General features: G+C 32.9%; 1 protein-coding gene across 1 annotated transcript in view; it reads left to right on the top strand.

Annotated features, from left to right (window-relative positions):
- The window catches only part of LOC145292796 (MAM and LDL-receptor class A domain-containing protein 1-like), a 497041-nt gene that overhangs the window by 456698 nt on the left and 22228 nt on the right, over window positions 1-18115 (top strand). The window contains exons 117-121 of the mRNA XM_080138835.1: window positions 569-787; window positions 7580-7693; window positions 8775-8841; window positions 9979-10055; window positions 16130-16223. Coding sequence (XP_079994961.1) covers window positions 569-787; window positions 7580-7693; window positions 8775-8841; window positions 9979-10055; window positions 16130-16223 — 571 coding nt within the window. The remainder of the gene's footprint in view (window positions 1-568; window positions 788-7579; window positions 7694-8774; window positions 8842-9978; window positions 10056-16129; window positions 16224-18115) is intronic.

Genomic DNA, 18115 nt, shown 5'->3' with positions numbered 1-18115 from the left:
GAACTGTCAGCTAAACTTCAGCCTCTGTCCCATCGACGAAATGTTGCATCCCTCCGCCTGTTCTACAAGTACCTTAACGGTAAATGCTCTGACAAACTGCAAGCACTTGTGCCCCCTCAACGTAAATACTCCCGACAAACCCGACAAGCAGCTAAATCCCACCCCTTCACATTAGAAATCCCTAGATGTAAGAGAGCCTTCTACTCCAGTAGTTTCTTCCCCAGAACTGCTAGACTTTGGAATTCCCTTCCGGGTCCCTGCTTCCCCAACTGTACTGACATGCAGAAGTTCAAGTGTAATGTGAACCGACATCTTGCTGCCCAACTCCCTACAACATAGTACCCTTGATGTTCATGTCCCTGATAGTATCCCCCTACATCAAAGTGGCACTGTGCCTTGTTTGGGGTGAAAATGTAATAAAAAAAAAAAAAACTTGTACATGAAATGCGTGATGACTGAAATTGTTTGGGGTTTTTTTCTATGCTATGAAAATAAGTATACAAATCGAAGCAATGGTAAATTATTTGTCTGTTTCTAATTAACTTTGTAAATCTTATTTTCTCTGCAGCTATTTCGACTCTGTCTCCATCTGTGAGCAGCAAAGAGGTTACCTCAACTGTACTGAAGACAAGCTCAGCAGATAAAATAAGATCAACACCGAAAGGCCGCAAAGTTTGCGGGAATGACAGTTTTTCGTGTCCGACGGCAAATCATCTGTGTTTCCCGTTCGCTTTCCGATGCGACGGATATGCTGACTGTCCTGACAATTATGATGAAGAAAATTGTGGTAAGTAAAGTGGCAGGCAAAAAGATTAAGTAGATAGCTAGATAGATAGATAGATAGATAGATAGATAGATAGATAGATAGATAGATAGATATACATACATGATGATAATTGCTATTTCTTGACAGAAGTTTGCAAACTCTTCAATTAAGTGTTGTACGTCTGTGTGCACGTAGGTGACTTTTTAGTCCAGCTTTAGTCCTACATGAAAGTTTGCGAAAAATATATGCACATATTGCCTGAGTTTTCACGGTAAACTGAACAATAACCAAAAACAAAATCAACAACTAAATATTTGAGATTTCAAAAAAGAGAATCCAAATCTGGAATTTAAAACAGAATTGGTAATTGTATCAGAATTTGGAAAATTGTTACAATCGTCCCATCACTGATAGATAGATTTTACGAAATTTAGTGGTGAATGACTTGACATCTGAACAGACTAAGAGAAATATAAAAACAGATTTATTGATAGAGAGATTGATTGGTAGAAATTAGTAAAGTGAGTTGCTGATCCGGTAACCTTTGTTATCGTTTCTTAACATAACACCAGATCCATTTTAACAAAAATCTAATATATAAACGGCTATATGTCTGTCGGTCTGTCTCCATATTTTCAAACTCTACCTCCTCTGAAACTAACAGTCGCAGAGCGGTGCTAGGGGTCTCAAATAATTGAATTTTTTACGGGCCGTTCTTTTATGGGTCTTTATCTGGTTAAAATTGTTTTTAAGGGGTCAAAAATGGGTAAAAATGGAAAAAAATCGTTAAACATTTTGTACATTCGTTTTAGTTAATTTTTTTATTTTTAATCGGTTTGCATGCATGTCACGTTGGTACAGTACCAGCTTTAAATGCTACGGTTTCGATTCTAGCTGATGGCAATTAAATACCTTTTTTTTTTTTTAAGTTTTGAAATCACGACTCTATAATAATATATACGAAATCTGAACAAATTAAAATATCATAATTAAGCGTATTTTACGCCCGGGCAAAGCTGGGCGCCCCTGCTTTGCTCTTATTTAACTAATATTTACATTAGTTACATACACACCGATATTTAACACTAGGAAAGATTATTAAATAAGCTTATCTGTTATTAAATAGAGGAAATATAAACAGACTGACAGATATATATATATATATATATATATATATACAGTGATGATCATATTTATTGGCACGGTAAAATAAAAGTTAAATTTTGTCTAATAAATTCTAAAAAAGGGATTAAATTAAAGAAAATAACAAAGTATATTATGTATTTTTAACTGGCCTTTCCGATGCAGCAATCGGATTTTAGAAAAAATAAATAACAAAGGAACAACAAACATAATTGCAAAAAACCCTTGTTCAAAATTATTGGCACCGCTTTGTTTTTCTTTTAGTATCAGTATAATATCAATCAATTTCCGGTTTACGTGCTTTCTGAACTTTTTTATAGCCATATTATGCTTGTTTAACGCTAATTCAGTGAATAATTTTTTTCAGATAATTTTTAGATAGCGATTTATTTAAACTATTATAAGTGACTAAATTATAATTTTCAATCGCCATGGTTAAAACTAAGGAACACAGCGAAGACGTCAGGAAGCTTGTTGTAGCATGCCATACCAATGGGGAGGGCTATGATAAGATTTCAAAGAAGCTAAACCTTCCCAAATCCACTGTTAGAGCCATAATAAACAAGTTCAAATCGCAAGGCCACGTTATGAGTTTAGAGGGTAGAGGGAGAAAAAGGATTCTTTCCCCAAGAGATGAACGGAAAATTGTTCGACAAGTAAAACAAAACCCAAGGATCTCTGTTGGGGAGATTGTTGATGAACAGAGCACCTCTGGAGTGAATGTATCTCGACATACAGTTGGTAGAGTTTTGAAGAGAGCTGGTTTAAAAGCATGTCGTCCGAGAAAGACTACCTTATTGAAGCCTATGCACCTGAAAGCAAGGCTAGCCTTTGCAAAACGTCATATTGATAAAGATGTTGCATTCTGGAAACGTGTTCTATGGACTGACGAAACGAAAATAGAGTTATTTGGCCATAATAAAGTGCCTTATATTTACAGAAAATCTGGCGAAGCTTTCCTGCCTAAGAACACCATACCCACAGTGAAGCACGGTGGAGGCAGTTTGATGTTTTGGGGATCCTTTGCTGCCTCTGGACCAGGGCGACTTGTTAAGGTCACAGGTAGCATAAAAAAGGAAGATTATGTTAAAATATTGGATGAAAACCTGAAAGACTCTGCTAAAGAGCTCTCACTTGGTCGTCGTTGGTGGTTCATGCAAGATAATGACCCAAAGCATTCGGCTAAACTGACTAAGAAATGGCTTGAGGACAATCATATTAATGTTTTGGAGTGGCTATCACAAAGCCCAGACCTTAATCCAATTGAAAATTTATAGAGAACATTAAAATTGAGGGTAATGCAAAGGAAGCCTAAGAATCTTATTCAATTGGAGGATTATTGTCAGGAAGAGTGGGCTAAAATTACTACTGAAGAGTGCAACAACTTGGTTGTAAACTATGAAAAGCGACTGAGGAAGGTAATCAAGGCCAAAGGCTATACAATTGATTATTAAATAAATCGTGCCAATAATTTTGAACAAGGGTTTTTTGCAATTATGTTTGTTGTTCCTTTGTTATTTATTTTTTCTAAAATCCGATTGCTGCATCGGAAAGGCCAGTTAAAAATACATAATATACTTTGTTATTTTCTTTAATTTAATCCCTTTTTTAGAATTTATTAGACAAAATTTAACTTTTATTTTACCGTGCCAATAAATATGATCATCACTATATATATATATATATATATATATATATATATATATATATATATATATATACATATATATATATATATATATATATATATATATATATACATATATATATATATATATATATACATATATATATATATATATACATATATATATATATATATACATATATATATATATATATATATATATACATATATATATATATATATACATATATATATATATATATACATATATATATATATATATACATATATATATATATACATATATATATATATATATACATATATATATATATATACATATATATATATATATATACATATATATATATATATATATATATATATATATATATATGTTTCCTGGTTAAATTTTAAATTCTGAAAAAAACAGCTTATAGAGACATATATTCGATTTAAGAATTTATTGTTTGACAAAAAGAATATATAGAAGGGGTTATGTTAATTTCCTTCATGTTAAACAATAAATTCTTAAATCGAATATATGTCTCTATATGTTGTTTTTTCAGAATTTAAAATTTAACTAAGAAACTTATATATTGCTCTATTCTTAAATATTGAGCTTTTCCTTTTTGGCTAGGATCACCTTGAAAGTATTACTTCAAGTAATATCTATCAAGATTTTTCATCTGAAGTCTATCAGTGTCTTATCTCGCTTATATATATATATTATTTTATTTTGTTTTCAAGTAAGATCTTTGACTTACTTGTTGTTTCATCAAATACTTCTGCATGCAAAATCCGATCCCGCATTTTGCTAATTCCTACCCTCTGATGAGAAGGAGATATTTCTTCGAAACTCTGCGGATTAAGGACTATCCATTTATCTAGTGTTTCCTTTTCAGATTAAATATGTTTTTAACTCATTTCAAAGTGTTTTTTAACATATTTTATTAACTGTTTGCTCATATATATATATATATATATATATATATAAACGGTTATTACCCAACTCTACAATGAATAAATTCATATATATTAATCGTATCTCTTTTCGACATTCACTAGCAGCCCGCCTAGCATTGTCAGATCGTAAGATACGCTTAAACATGATATTTTAATTCATACAGATTACCTATTGATTATTATAGAGACAATTCTCTATTGATTATTATATTGTACCCAATATATAGTAGTACGGCATAATCACGTTGACACTTCGGTTCCCGCTGGATCACCAAAGTTAAGCAATGTTGAACCTGGTCAGTACTAAATGGGTGACCATTTCGGACTTTTATATGCTGTATGTGCTCTCTGCTTATCTCGGCATTGTTTCTAGTCGTCCTGGTCTTCTCCTTGCCACTGGACTCAAACAGTGCCGATTCAGAAGAGGTGTGGTTGTGAATGCGCAACCCTTGCCTCAAAATTACACGCGCTATTGCCCCTAAGGGGTATCCTTTGTCTTTCAAGACTGAATGGAAGCATGGATATAGTAGTGATGTCAAAAGTAACAAAAAATATGACGTGGGTGCCATCAACTAGAATTGTAACCAAAACATACAACTCACTAGCTTTATCCATAAATAATGCAAAAATAACGTTGTTTAACCTATAAATGTAAATTTGTGCATGCAAACAGGTTTAGTCGACTACTTTTGCCAAGGTCAACTGTTTTGTTTCAAAGCGAAAGTGTATTACAGATCCAAATACACTCAACTCAATTTCAACTCTGTGGACTAAATTCAGAGAGGAGCTTGGTGGAGACTTTTCACACACACCGTCAAGGTCACTTATATATATATGTGTGTGTGTGTGTGTGTGTGTGTGTGTGTGTGTGTGTGTGTGTGTGTGTGTATATATATATATATATATATATACGAGCAAACAGTTAATAAAACATGTTAAAAAACATTTTGAAATGAGTTAAAAACATATTTAATCTGAAAAGGAAACACTAGATAAGTGAATAGTCCTTAATCCGCAGAGTTTCGAAGAAATACTTTCCTTCTCATCAGAGGGTAGGAATTAGCAAAATGCAGGATCAGATTTTGCATGCAAAAGTATTTGATGAAACAACAAGTAAGTCAAACATCTTACTTGAAAACAAAAAAAGTGAAGCAGAGGGAATATGGTGAAGAAAAAGGTGATTACACATGAATGGATAGTCTGGTGGAAGATAAAAAATCCAGTGACGGTAAAATCCAAAAATATAACTTCAAGAAAGTATATATATATATATACGAGTGTGTGTATATACATGTGTGTACATATATAAACGTGTGTGTGTGTGTGTGTGTGTGTGTGTGTGTGTGTGTGTGTGTGTGTGTGTGCGTGTGTGGATAAAAAAATATTTCCGTATGCTTGGATGTTTTCATCTTAAATTCTACGCAATTATGCAGAATGTAGAAACTACGCATGAATAGAATTCAGCTTAATAGTGAAGTGAAACCAATCAGTTAATAAGAAGCCGTGAAAATGAATAAGTAATTAATTAACGTTCGTTTTTGAAAGGAATATGCAAATTAGTTAACTTTCCTGTAGTCGCTCGCATATTCATGACTGAGTATATTAAAAAGTTTGTTTTAATAAGTTTTCAATAGAAAAAGTATGGTCTTACTATCAATGTCAGAGCGAGAAAAGAGCTCAAATTTATATAAAGTTGCGCGATTTCCCATTCTAACAGTGCCGTTAAGACATTGATTTAATTTTCATGCAACAGAAGATCGATAGTTTCTAATATATTGATAATATTTGTGTGATTGAAATCGTTTGCTTAACTAATTTGCTATTCATATTATTTGGATTCATTGGACTGCTTTTCTCATCTTGAGTGCTATTTATACAACGTTTTGGTCGACATAACCCCTGATTTTCTTTAGGTGTCTCTTGTCGAACTCGCAAATGTTTCTGTTGAACTCGGGAATTTGAACGAAATTACAAACGGGACACGTCATTTACTTCATGTGGGTTGAATGCTCTTGTTCCGTCAGCCATGACTGGATAGAAGACCTAAGTAATTCACAATTGTATTTTTCGGTCGCCCACACTGAAGATTGAACCGGCAACCTTCAAGAGAATATCACTTTTTACAATTGATTTTTCCAAGTACTCTAACCACTGCGCCATGGGTCCTTGCAGACTAATTAACTAATTTGCTCATTGCTTCGCAAAATGATATCACATTAATTAAACATTTGTTCCTATCATATCAAATTCCAACGACAATGTTTTGATAAACTGAAAAATAACTAGAAAAAAAAACAACAACGCCAACGTGGTCTTCTTCTCTTTTATCTTCTCTTCTGGCCATGTCGTCGTCTCTGACATTGGCGACCATCGAGGGGCCAAACATGGGTTCACAATAACAAAAGAAAATGTAAAACAACTTAAGACACAAACTCAAGAGAAACAAAAGACTCCAAAACATTTTGTGTATCGGCTGGACTTTTGGTGCATGTGTGACACCATCGCCAGAAACAACCTTCGAAGTGCTAAGATCTACATCTTCTGTTGAGTTCATGTTTGTCATTTGACGTCAGTTCATCTCGATCTACTTCGAGCCTTAACCTGCGTTCAATTTTGTTACAGTTAAGTCTGTCTACAATTGTCATAAACTCAATACTGTTGTTAACTGTCGCAAAATTCACTGACACTTCTAAAACTGTCCGTAATCCGTAAACTAACTCTAAATATATTGACCTGTATGTTCGATCTTTTGTCCCAGTCACCTTCCACACATTGATTAACAATCCTATTTTAGCTTTCTTTTGTGTGCCTTGATGAACAACGTCGTCTTCATTGTCTTTCTATTAAGCTCATTTTTTAGACCCGGTGTTCCGTTGATCAACTTATGTCTTCGTTGTTGTTTTTTTTAAGTTTTTGCTATTTATTTTTACTTCCTTACAATTTTCTTTTTTTTTGGGGGGGGGGGCGGGGGGGCATCGAGAGTATCAAATTAGTACACTGGGATATTAATCGATGTTAATCTATTTTAATCGATAAAACATTCAATATATATTAATCAATTATTTTATCTTTTTCAGTGGCTTGTCCCAAAGGTCAAACTTATTGCATACCAAAACGCAAGTGCATCACGTCTCATCGTTGTAATGGTAATGCCGAATGTCCAGACAATTCTGACGAAACTGCTTGTAAAGGTCAGTCTGCGATTAATTCGTCTCTCAAACCTTCTAACGTTTATTCAACTTCCCTGCTTCTGCGATTAGTTTGCAATTTTCCCAGAAGTACAGCATTTCAACCGTTCCGCACTCCGACCACCATCACGTGAGTTGTGTTGAACTCAGGAACTATCATGGAATTTTAAACCCGGACCCCTTTGTTGTGCATTAGCAAGAAGAACACCAAATACCGACAGGCAAAAATTAAGTGCATGATTCTCCAAACAGACACTGTCACACTTTATTGAATCTGCTATGCCGACGTTAAAACCTATCTGATCTGTTGTGATCAATTCCGTACTAATACTGTTGGCAAAGGCATTTATCCGTGATTTCCATTTTTGTTTAACTAATCTAATTTATAAAACTCCTTGTCTGTGTGTCTGTCTATCTCCATTTTTATTTTTAAAGTGCATCTCTTCCGAGATGCAAAATCACAGAGCAGCACAAGGCGAGTCAAATGATCGCATTTTTTGTGGACCGTTTTTTATGGTTTTTAATCGGTAAAAATAGCTGCTAAGGGGTCAAAAATTGAGAAAAATAGAACGTCACAAGCTTAAATCAACTTCAAGTGCTCTTGTACATACACGCAAATTCGCATTTATATGTTAAAGTCGGTTCGTTTTTAACTATTTCTTATCTATCTAACGATATCTCAAATGGTAATGACTAAGGCTGGAGCGCTATATGTTTTGGGTACGATTTTTACTGCTGGCACCCAAGTCATTTTTTTTCTACTTTTGAAATCACTACTAATATATTGGGTACAATATAATATTGTAAAATCGATAGAGAATTGATTCTGTAATAATAAATATGAAATCTGTAAAATTAAAATATCATATTTAAGCGTATTTTATGACGGGGCAATTTTTTTTTAAATGTTGTAACATTCGGATATAGTGATCTAATGATTACAACATCATGATCTTCGCATGGTCATCTTTTACATGTGTGTGTGTGTGTGTGTGTGTGTGTGTGTGTGTGTGTGTGTGTGTGTGTGCGTGTGTGTGTGTATTCTGATATAAAAGTTATTATTTTACTTTTTTTTGTACTACAGAATGCACAGTTGATTTTTGCATCAACGGAGAAATGTGTACAATGGAAAATGGTTTGCCAGAATGTCGGTGAGTAATCGTTTCTTTTTCAAAACGGGAAAAATTAATCCCTCAAACAGGACAATTTTGCAACAATTGTGTGTGTGTTTTTTTTTTCTCTTTTTTTTTTTTTTTACAAAGATTAAATTCAACATCTAATGTTACTAAACCTTTTGATAAGAATCTTTATCCCAATCTGGATCAAACCCGATTACATAATTTTGCTTCCAGAAGATTCTTATGATTTAAGTGAAATCCGAAGAATTTTGCTTAATTATTGTCGATTGACCATCAATGCAAATTCAATGCAAATCTGAAATATTTGAATTTTCAAAATGGCAGACTATGCATATATTATGCCACTAAAAACCGTTTAAAATACTTCAAAGAAACTGAAATTTTGGGTGAATTTAATTTATGTCTGATATTTTTTGTTCATAATTAAAATAAGGATTCCAGACATAAGGTTTATTATCTTGATTTGATGGAGGGCATAAAAGTAGTGCAAAATCTTAATTTTACCCATTTTGGAACGAGTATTCTTCTATTATAGAAGTTCTATAGTATGCATATAAAATTAGAAAAAATGTAAAGTCGTATAAAAAAAACAAAAAAAAAACACACAACCAGGATAAAAATTAAACTAAACAAAAAATAGATTAGTAAAGGCCAAAATTGACCCAATTTCTTGCACTAACGGTAACGTCAAAACGCTCTGTATTTTTAATCAATTTTACTCTACAAGCTACAATGTTGTCCGCCATTAAAATGCAATTTAAAATTCTAATTTCAAATATCTAAGAAAAATGCAATTTTCCCCAATAATTAATTTTAATTGTAAATAATTTTCTAGCCCATAAATTTTCGTAACTTTTGATATATTACTATTTCGACATGATTATTAATAATATTGTTTTTGTTTAAAATGACATATTAAAAAAAAATGTCGATTTATCAACGCCCTTATCTTAGCAAGCACCTTTTTAGTTTATGATATTTTCGTTCCGTTACGAGTACATCAGAGGTTTTTTTCTTTATTGTTGTTGTGTGTCTGTTTGTTCTTATGAGTGCGGAGACGTGGGGGTATGGACTAGCGCCAAAATTGGAAATACACAGACAACGTTTCGTTGTTATTAGAATTTAATATTTTGGTTTCATGTCTTACAGATGCACCGATGTAAATGCCAACTTTCGGTGTGTTAAAATTAAAACGGCGGAACCACTGACAGCAAAAAGAAATCAAAGTAAGTGAATCTCAGTTTTGTTTTTGTTTTGTGATTTTTTTTCATTTTTTTATTTTTATTTTATAAAACAGTATTCTTTTTAAAAAAAAAAAAATTATTCATCTAACTCCTGCAGTGCAGTGCACTTGATCGTTATCTTAAATAATGATATAAGGGACATAATTATGTAAGAAATGAATTATTTTTGACGCTATTTCATTTAGAGTTGTTCCCCTTCGTGCTTTTGGCGATTAGGCACTAAGTTAGGACATATATAAAAACGTTTTCTCATGCTAAAATTAACATTATGCAGAGTTTTTATATACAGTTGGCCTCCGTACACGGACATTAGTTTAAAAGGGTTGCGGGGGTCTTACTAAATGTTTTTATTAAATTTCCTTCAGTGTTTTTTGTTTCTTTTTGGGAAGTATTATTGTTATCTTGACTTCCAAGTTTCCCAAGGTAGCTTAATTGCCATATATATTTTCGAATCTTATTACTGAGGTTTACTTACATATCGAGCACTGTCGAAGAAAATACTGAAAATATATGCATAAAATTTATGTAGATACAAAAAATAATATATATATATATATATATATATATATATATATATATATATATATATATATATATATATATATTAAATTGTAATTCAATGAATTTCAAAAAACTCTCATTGAAATGAAATGAAGTGGTTAAGTTTCATATCAAAGAATTTTTATTATTCTAAGCAAGACAAAGAATGTCTTAGAAAATTAATCTCCTTAACCTATAGGGTTTCGATGTCTACCATCTCATCAGAGGAGAGAAAATATTAGCAAATAGTTATAAAGGTATGCACCCTATTTGCAAAAGTCAGTGAGACACGGAAAGTCAAAGTGAAAATAATACATTTATCAGAAGTCCTGTAACAGGAGGATTTGTAGAAAAAGGATATGAATGTTTTTGTTGATCCAACTTGCTTGGTAAAATCCATATTATACGTTCTTTACATCCGTTTGGTAATAATTTCCAAGCTATATACTGGGTAATCCGCATAGCTGTGTATATATCCGAATCGGGCAACTATTCCGAAGTATATATATATATATATATATATATATATATATATATATATATATATATATATATATATATATATATTATCTATTTTCAGTATTTACTTCGAAAGTGCTCGATACGTAAATAGAACTAGGTAGTAAGATTTGAAAATATATATGGCAATTAAGCTACACAGATTTTTCTGCATTTCATCCTCGTGGGGATTCTTCAGGCTATTGCATGGAATTGATGTTACTTCATGTTTTTATATACATATGGTACTGGATTTGCTAGTCAGTCAGCCAGATTCTTTGTTATTTACACATAAAGCAACATTGATTCCATGCAATGGCCTGACGAATCTTCAAGAGAATGAAATACGGAAAATTCTTTGGAGCTTGATTGGTATATATATTTTCAAATATTATAACTGAAAAAAATAAAAAGAACAAATAGATCAAAATGCATTTAGTGAAGAATACAATAAACAGAGAATGACTACACACTTTTTATGGCCTTGTGCTTAATTTTTGCTATGTAAAATTGAAGTTTTTTATTTTTTAATTTATGAATAAACAATTCAAAATTTTGTATCTGTTTTGTCTTCGGTCAGAGGAGGATAAATATTTCTAGGCTGAGGACATTTTTATTTTTTGTCTGAAATCTGGGGTGCCTCTATTTGAGCAGGTGCTTTCCGCCCCTCCCCCTCCGCCCCTCATTAAATATTGATGTTGTGTCTAATTTTGCCTTCATGGGATTCGCCATATTTTTGCACATTTATAATTACTTATAATGTTGGGAAACATACGAACCAGCAATTTCTTCGCGATTACAGATAAAAAATAGCAACTTTTAATTCAATTAAATGGGTACAACGAGCAGAACTAAAAAAGTTACGCTTGCATAGTACAAGATTCGAAATCGAAGCTTGGTCTCTTTCATTAATGTTACACACATTTACACATGCGTTAACATGTAGACACCCGGGACCCGCACGTTGTAGACTCAGTCGCAAAGGAGCAAAGAATAGCAAAGAGGAAAGAACTTCAACTCCTGTTTCAGGTTTTTATTTATCTTTCACTTACTAGGAGATCACCACTTATCAAGGTTCAAACGCCATTCGAGGATAAATGTTAATGAGTATCAAGTGAAACAACACCGTGATGATTGGTTATTGGCCAGAATTTTATTGTTTTGGAGGATGGCTCAATAGGAACTTGTTTCGATTGGACTTGAAGACGACCATTTTATAGTCAGTTGTGAAGGTATTGTGTTTTAAATCCAAAGGAAATTACTGTTTTGGAAATCTCTAGTGTATAAAGTGTGTTGGGGATAATGCTTGTTCCATCTCCTCTAGCAATGAAGATATACAGTATACACACATAAACTTTAACACCATAGAATATTATGAACAAAGCTAAAGGCAGTGGAATGCAAATAAATGTCTTTGTTAATTTATGAACACGTTATGGTTTGCCTAATCTTCGTGTTAAATATAAAACTAAATAAAATAAATAAATAAAGCTACAAAAAAAAGAGTCCCTTTTTCATTTCGGGCGATTCATTTAGACTACAAACCAATACAAACTTGGTGGTTTGTATTCTAATTCAACCCAATGTTAGCCCAGTACATACGAATTACGTCCCTTGAACCATTTTCAAGTTATCTCCCCTTAAATATACTAGCGCTGAACGTGGATATGTTTTTGTTTTTTTTTTCGTCTTCTTTATTTTCACATTCCCTTTTTTTATTTCTCTCTTTAGATTCTTTATTCATTTATTCAGTTTATTTTTAACAAAAATCTCATCGTTATCAAACAGTTGTGTCATGTTAAATATTTCGAAACTATAAAAAAAAAAAAAACGAAAAAACGTTCGAATACAAACCATTACAAATGTAATGGTTTGAATTCTAATTCAACCCAGTATTAGCAAGACCGTCTTAAAACGAAGGCCACGGTATTAGCCCAGTACATTCGAATTACGTCCCTTGAGCCATTTTCAAGTTATCTCCCCTGAAATAACTAGCAACGAGCAAAAATAACTTCAATTGTAAAGTTTAAAAAAAAGCTTGGTCTCTTTCAATGAAATGAAAGTCTTTCATTAACATTTCAGACGTTTATACACGCAATAACATGTAGACACTCGAGACCCACACGTTGTAGACTTAGTCACAAAGGAGTAAAGAATAAGAAAGAGGAAAGAATGTTAACTCTTGTTTCAGGTTTTAAGACACGATTTTTATTCCTCATTATCCCTCCACGCGTGACTTCTCGTTACGGCTATGACGTCACCCACGTCTCTAACGTGATCGCCTAGGTGTATCAGAATGTTTGTAGGAATTTTTGACACCCCTAACACGAAACTGCAAATAAAATATTTAAAAAACTCGTAATTTCTCTTTTAAAGGTGGGTTGTTTATTTTCTTTATGGATTATACTTCCAAAATAAACTATTAAAGTTGTATAAAAAGTAATAGAAATATTTTTATTTTTTATTTTTTAAAAAACAGTAATGAAATTAATTGAATGTTACGAGTTCAGTATTTTTCAATTTTTAAACTTTAAAAATCTATCAAAATTTTTCTATTGATTCTATTTTTACGATATTTTCAGGGTCAATGTGAAATGTTATGCTCTTTCCAATAAACCAAATATAATATTTTAGACAAACTTTTTTTTTTAATTCACGCCCCTCCCCCATTTTCAAATGTCTATTAAAAAGTAAATAATTAATTCATGTACCAAAGTTTTATATATCACAAATTGAAGATTAAAGATCAATAAATAATATATGCAAATTTAAAACAAAAAAAAGTAGTGTTTTTTAGAAATTTACCTGTAAAGTCCGAAGTTTAAAACCTTTTTTTAAAAAAAAACCACGTTGTTTGTTTTTGTGTTTTTTTTTAATGAAACCTTGGTCCATGCTCCTTTAATTGAAAAAAAAAATTAGGGCTTGAATGACATTTTTCGAGGAGTTATAAGCTTCGAAAGATGGCGGGTGGAATTATTCAATAGTTTTCACGAAATTTCTGACACTGCTAGATCGCCTCCTCTTTTCTCTTTATAGTATTTATATGTGCTCTCTTTCCTCTTTATAGTCTTTTTTTTTTTTCTTACCATGACGTCATTTCATGCGTGGCTCTATATTTGCATATAGCCACCATACTTGTGTCGGCGTTCAATTACATTTTTTGGCTGAGCTTTTGATATCTGTAAACGTGTGTACTGGCTCCTTGTTTTGACATGGATTTTCATGACTGGCACTTTTTATAGTCAAATGTTTTATTTACGCGTCACAAACATCGTTTACAGCCTCACAAAGCACATATACATGTAAATCAACTGTCTTTCTTTTTTCTTTTTTTTTTACAAGGTGGTCACCACTTATCAAGGCCCGGAAGCCACTCGGGGATAAGGGTTATTGCGTGTACAGTACGTTAGTGTTGAGATTTGATAAAGTGTCTTACTTAAGGGGGCGGTTCATCAGGAATTTGTTTATGTTGGACTTGAAGACATCCAGGTTGTAGTCAGGTGGAAAACGGGCAAACGGAACAGAGTTCCACAGGCGTGCACTTCTTTTAAGAAATAAGCTTTCTTCATGGAATCTACGTTTTGGTTGTGGCACAGATAAAGAGTGGGGGAAATTTTTGATAGTGGTTTCAGCTAGACGAGTGTTTTTCGTGAAAGATCATTACCATTTCTTCATCACTGTTCTTATTGACTTGCCTTAGCATGAGGGATACAAGGTAGGTGGGGATATCCAACTTCCTAAGATGGGGCACTGTGGATTAGAACAAAAAATACAAATTGCCTCAGTCTAAAAGTATCACACATTCGATGACCGAAGACAGAAAATATAAAGTGTTGTATCTGAACAGATACTAACCTTTGATCCCAAGTCAAAAGGCTAAGGAAGGTTTTTAGTTCTCTTCCACTACAAGAACTTAGACACTAGGGTCGGAAAGTGGTATCGCAAAGTCATTATTCGCTCCCCTCCAAGGAGGAGTAGTCTAACTTTAAAAAAATGTCTGGGCAGCCCCATCGACATTCCCCGGTGAGGGCATCTCAGGCGATTAGCAATAAGCTAACTCTTTCTCCAAAAGAGAAGGCAAAACCTGGGAGGGTGGACCTCCTAGAACTGCACAGAATTAACATCCCACCACAATCAACAGGGTCTGGATCATTACAGGAATGTTCTAATCCCTGTTGATTTTGTACGAGGATAAAACGGCCAAGAAAAAAAAAGGGTTTCTTTATCATTGTTATTTTCCCATCTATTTTTTTACTTTCATGTATTTTCAATAAGACACATATTTAATTAATATGCTAGCAGCGTGTTGGAGAAGAGGAACCAGCACATGTGTCACTAAAAAAAAAAAAAAAAAATTCTAAAGCATAAAAGGTTGCTCGTTTTAAGTGTACCATTCCTGTCTTTGTAGCTCTAAAACATTTTTAAGTGAACAAAAAATAGGAGGATTTACTTTTGAAACAAGCTTCGTATGACAAAGTGTGCTTTGAACGTCGATGTACAGTCATTGTTCATCGCTAGCAAAAGTGCATTGAGAATAGTGGTGACTATATAGAAAAATAAATTCTGGCACACAAATGGTCGGTCGTTTAAATGGTACCACTCTGGTCTTTGAAGGTCTTCAACATTTTTAGTTAAAAATATATATAGAAAGTTTTACTTTTGCAACAGCTTCGTAATTCTACAGAATATTCTTCATACTAAGTCGAGGATATATCTTTGACTATTAGTCCAACAGATTTTTGCTCATTTGGAATAGGTATGGTTCTGTGCAATCCTAGGTGGTTCACCTTCCCAGAATTTACCTCCTCACTCTTTGAAAAAGGGTTCATTTATTGTTTATGCTAACGGGACTACCCAGACATTTTTTTTTCTGTAAGCCAGACTGCTATGGCCATTGGATGCTAGCTTTTTTAATCCCCACTTTCCGGTCTAGTGTCACATCTTCTCGTGGTGGGAGAGAAGTATTAAATGATTAAAATACTGATATTAATTTTTGTTTCTTTTATCTCAAATAACAGAAGTGTGGGTGATCCCTGTTGGGGTTGTGTTGGCGCTGATTATTACTGCCATCTTGTTCACCACCATTTATCTTTTCTGGATTAGAAAAACAAAGTAAGTCAATTTGATTTTTCAAAATTGTTATGGTTGTTATACTTCTTTTCTTTCCCCTTCCTTTGCATTCCATGTTGTGTGTGTGTGTGTGTGAGAGAGAGAGAGAGAGAGAGAGAGAGAGAGAGAGAGAGAGAGAGACTTGTAAATTCAAAATGGCGTAATAAAATATAAAATAAAATGTAATTGCAGCTTCTCTTCCAATTTTCGGATTTTGTAGTCATGTCCAAATGTATTTTATTTTCTTTTGGTGGATTGATAGTTGCTATTTCTTCTGATGAATTAAGGGCAAAATAGATTCATTAATTGATATAATAATTAAATGAATGATTTTATATATATATATATATATATATATATATATATATATATATATATATATATATGTGTGTGTGTGTGTGTATGTATGTTTGTATATATATATATCTATATATATATATGTCAGGTCATGTCATATGCTACTGGTACCATGTAACCCAGTGCTATCTGCCTCATGGTCGGGTCACCGGCGACTAAACTGGTTCCCCCACCAGACTTGTTTGGTGAGGAGGGTGGCTAGTCTCCCTGAAGGATTAAAAACAAGACCTTTCAAAGGGCAAATGAACCCTTTTTTGAGGTCAACGGCCAACTAGCACCGTATGTGTTTGTGTGTATGTATGTGTGTGCTGGGGTGGAGAGGGCTCCCATAAGCCGTGGTGAAGGCAACCTTTCTAGGAGAAGAAAATCTCTGATTTAAAAAACCATAAAACGGGAGACCAGTACCCGCATTAAGCTGGTCTGCAGTTTAACTTGTTGCTGGCTATCTTGCTCTTGCTTGTTGCTGGATCTCAACATTTTGAACCGAGAGAGAGAGACTTAGCTGTCATACAAAGCTAAAACTCTGTAACATCATCTATGTATAGATACTCTCTCAGGTATTTGTCTATAAAAATGGTCCTGTGGCGATGGAAGTCATATTTGGGCTCATGGTGTCTGAAGGAGTGCCACTCGTCTGACAAGACGTTGCAATCATCATATATATATATATATGTTTATTCAATTATATTTCACCTTTAATTTATACCAATCCTTTTATTTATCAAGCTAGATGTATGTTAAATATAACTGTATATACAAATAAATGACAAAAAGTCTATATTTCAAGTTCCAAGATGCTGTTCATCTTACTGTCTATTTCTTTCAGCATGTTAAAATATTCAATTCTTGGCAGCACCTGTTTCGTAGCACAGAAACAATCATAATTATTATGTCGATTTTTTATATTCTCTGCCTTGACACATCAGAAGAATAAGAACTCATTAACTTTAAAAATAAAAGAAAAGAAAAAAAAAAAAAATATGGGCCTAACATAAATCCGAAAACATCCAAAGAATAATTACAACTGTGTTTTATGATATTTATGCCAGCTTTGATTTATGTAATCATGCCCAAATTCTTCTTTTTTTTCTGACAATAATCCATGAAAAATTCAAACAAGTAATTATAATCAAGAAAAATCCTTAATCCATCGATTTTCATATTGTAACAAAGTTTTTTCGCCATACAAATAATTCATCCACACTTGGATTCCAGATTCTTCATTTGGCTTTATGGATAAACATTTCATTAATTAATTAATTCACTGGCTAATCGGTTAATTGCTTGAGTTGTTTTTTGTTGGTTTTTTTTTTGTTTTTGGTTTTTTTTTTTTTTTTGTTGAAACAGAGAGAATGAAAGAATGAAAGGGAGATAATTGGGGGAAATTTTTGAAAGTTGTTATTATGGGGGCAAAAATATAAGACTGAAATTAAACAAAGAACAACTGAATTTATTGGAAGCCTTGAAAAATCATCGATTACAATAGAAAAATGCAAGTATGAAAAGTAATATGGTTAAGCTTAAACATGGAAAAGTAA

The sequence above is a fragment of the Euprymna scolopes genome, chromosome 14 (assembly GCF_053919585.1).
Source record: "Euprymna scolopes isolate OS-2025 chromosome 14, ASM5391958v1, whole genome shotgun sequence".
NCBI classification, from domain to species: Eukaryota; Metazoa; Mollusca; class Cephalopoda; order Sepiida; family Sepiolidae; genus Euprymna; species Euprymna scolopes.
Note: the sequence above shows the minus strand (reverse complement) of the source record. Positions and strands in the feature narration are given on the sequence as shown.